The sequence below is a fragment of the Bubalus kerabau genome, chromosome 8 (genome assembly GCF_029407905.1).
Source record: "Bubalus kerabau isolate K-KA32 ecotype Philippines breed swamp buffalo chromosome 8, PCC_UOA_SB_1v2, whole genome shotgun sequence".
Lineage (NCBI taxonomy): Eukaryota > Metazoa > Chordata > Mammalia > Artiodactyla > Bovidae > Bubalus > Bubalus kerabau.
Genome location: NC_073631.1, coordinates 110,362,169 through 110,364,440, shown reverse-complemented (window position 1 = coordinate 110,364,440; position 2,272 = coordinate 110,362,169). Strand labels below are relative to the sequence as shown.

The 2,272-nt window shown below is 54.4% G+C and overlaps 1 protein-coding gene across 1 annotated transcript; it reads left to right on the top strand.

The window, feature by feature from the left end:
• The first annotated feature begins 395 nt into the window (after positions 1-395).
• On the top strand, positions 396-1,562 carry LOC129658722 (olfactory receptor 2F1-like). The gene has a single exon (XM_055589568.1). It carries the CDS (start codon positions 621-623, stop codon positions 1,560-1,562), a length of 942 nt encoding a protein of 313 aa, XP_055445543.1. The 5' UTR covers positions 396-620.
• Positions 1,563-2,272: the final 710 nt, after the last annotated feature.

Genomic DNA, 2,272 nt, shown 5'->3' with positions numbered 1-2,272 from the left:
GATACTGATTTAAACTTTATCCAGACTGCTGGGCACAAGAGCTATGTGAGAAACTAGGCAGAGACCCAGACCTGAACCCCAGAGAAAACATAAGGAGCGAATGAGTTCAGACTTTTAGGCATCAACCCCTAGGCGCTCCTCTTGGTCTCAAGAGGCTTCTTTGGCTACCCACACTGGAGACTCTTTCCTTTCTTCCCTGCCTTCCACTTTCCTTCCCTCCTTTTTTGCTTTCCCACCTCCCTTCCCTAGTTTTTCTTTATCTTTTACTTCCTTTTTTCTTTCCTATCACCCTTCCTCCCTTCTCTCCACTGCCTTTTCCTCTATCTTTCCTTTTACACTGATCGCTTATATCCTATGTAATTTTAACTGTGTTGGATCCTAGATGTCTAAGGACGACCAGAACAGGGACTTCGTCCTTGAGTCCACCGTGAGAACTCAAATCTTTTCTCTCCCGCCTCATGGCATTGTCCCCTCAGCACCTAGGTTAAGGAACCTGAGGGGAGGTGCCCCACTTCCAGCTCCAGTCCTGGCCCATGGCTTAATCCCAGACTCCTAAAGAGAGACCTTTACTTGCCCTTCCCTGCCTCTGCTCCTCCCTTGGCAGCCTCCCCGCCTGCTCCATGGAGAGGGACAACCTGACCTGGGTGAGTGAGTTTGTCCTACTGGGCCTCTCCGGGGACCGGCAGACCCAGGCTGGGCTGTTTGTCCTGTTCGGGGCCGCCTATCTGCTGACCTTACTGGGCAACGGGGTCATCCTCGTCCTAGTCCAGCTGGACTCCCGCCTCCAGCTGCCCATGTACTTCTTCCTCCGCAACCTCTCTATAGTGGACATCTGCTACACCTCCAGCGGGGTTCCCCAGATGCTGGTGCACTTCCTCCTGGAGAAGAAGACCATCTCCTCCGCCCGATGTGGTACCCAGCACTTCTTCTCGCTGGCCCTCGGGGGCACCGAGTTCCTGCTGCTGGCCGCCATGGCCTATGATCGCTACGTAGCCGTCTGCGACCCCCTGCGCTACGCGGCCGTCATGGGGCCGCGGCTCTGTGCAGGCCTGGCAGGCGTCTCCTGGCTCGTGGGCCTGGCGAACTCAGCGGTGGAGACCGCGGTCACCGTGCGTCTGCCCACCTGTGGGCGCCACGTGCTGAACCACGTGGCCTGTGAGACGCTGGCGCTCGTCAGGTTGGCCTGCGTGGACGTCACCCTCAACCAGGCGGTCATACTGGCATCCAGCGTGGTGGTGCTTTTGGTGCCCTGCTGCCTGGTCACGCTGTCCTACGCCCGCATCGTGGCCGCCGTCTTGCGGATCCGCTCCAGCGGGGGGCGCCGCAAAGCCTTCGGGACCTGCACTTCGCACCTCACCGTGGTCTCCATGTCTTACGGCATGGCCCTGGTTACCTACATGCAGCCCCGCTCCACCGCCTCCGCCGAGCAGGACAAGGTGGTGGTGCTCTTCTACGCAGTGGTGACCCCTATGTTGAATCCGCTCATCTACAGTCTGAGGAACAAGGAGATAAAGGCCGCTCTGACTCAGGTTCTGACAAGGAGCTCTGAATCAAAACGGTAGCCTGGGACCTTGTCATTCAAGGGCTTCGCTCTGAGGACGGTGGGCAGGGCAGCGCGCCTGCCGCCTGCTGTGCGTGTATGTATGTATGTGGGCATGTGAGTGCATGTGTGTGTGTGTATGTGTGTGTGAGGGAGCTGATGGGAGGGGCCACAATCCCGCACCATCGTTTGAAGTCACAAAGAAATGGAATTTTATCTCTGGGCTCTGTTTTTGGTCCCTGACTTAGTCTTTTAAAAATGTGAATTACAACCACTTAGAAATGCATACAGTCCACAGAAAATTATATGGAGGAAAAAAAAAAAGATACACTGATATATATGAATTAGAAAAGAAGACTACATCAAAATCTTGGGCAGTGCACAGAATTTATGCCAAGAAAGTCTATTTCCTAAATTCTACAGCCGCAAGTCTCAGCCTTTCTGAAATCAGTGGGGAAAAAAAAGAGAGGAAAAGTTGTGACTTACAAGATTCACCATGCCCATGGGATCAAACAGGCCTTGGGCCAGAGGTAAAAGGGTCATCATGTGGTCACCAGCGGTCCCACTCAGCTCCAAGGGTGGGGAGTTCACAGGCAGACCTGGAGCCAAAGTTGCCGTAATTATCCGCACATCCATGAGGAACAGGGCTGGCTCCATGTGAGTCAGTGGATATCACACCGCTCATTTTCCTTTCAAACTTGCCATGGTGGCAAGTGGCTGGCCAAAAAGTGA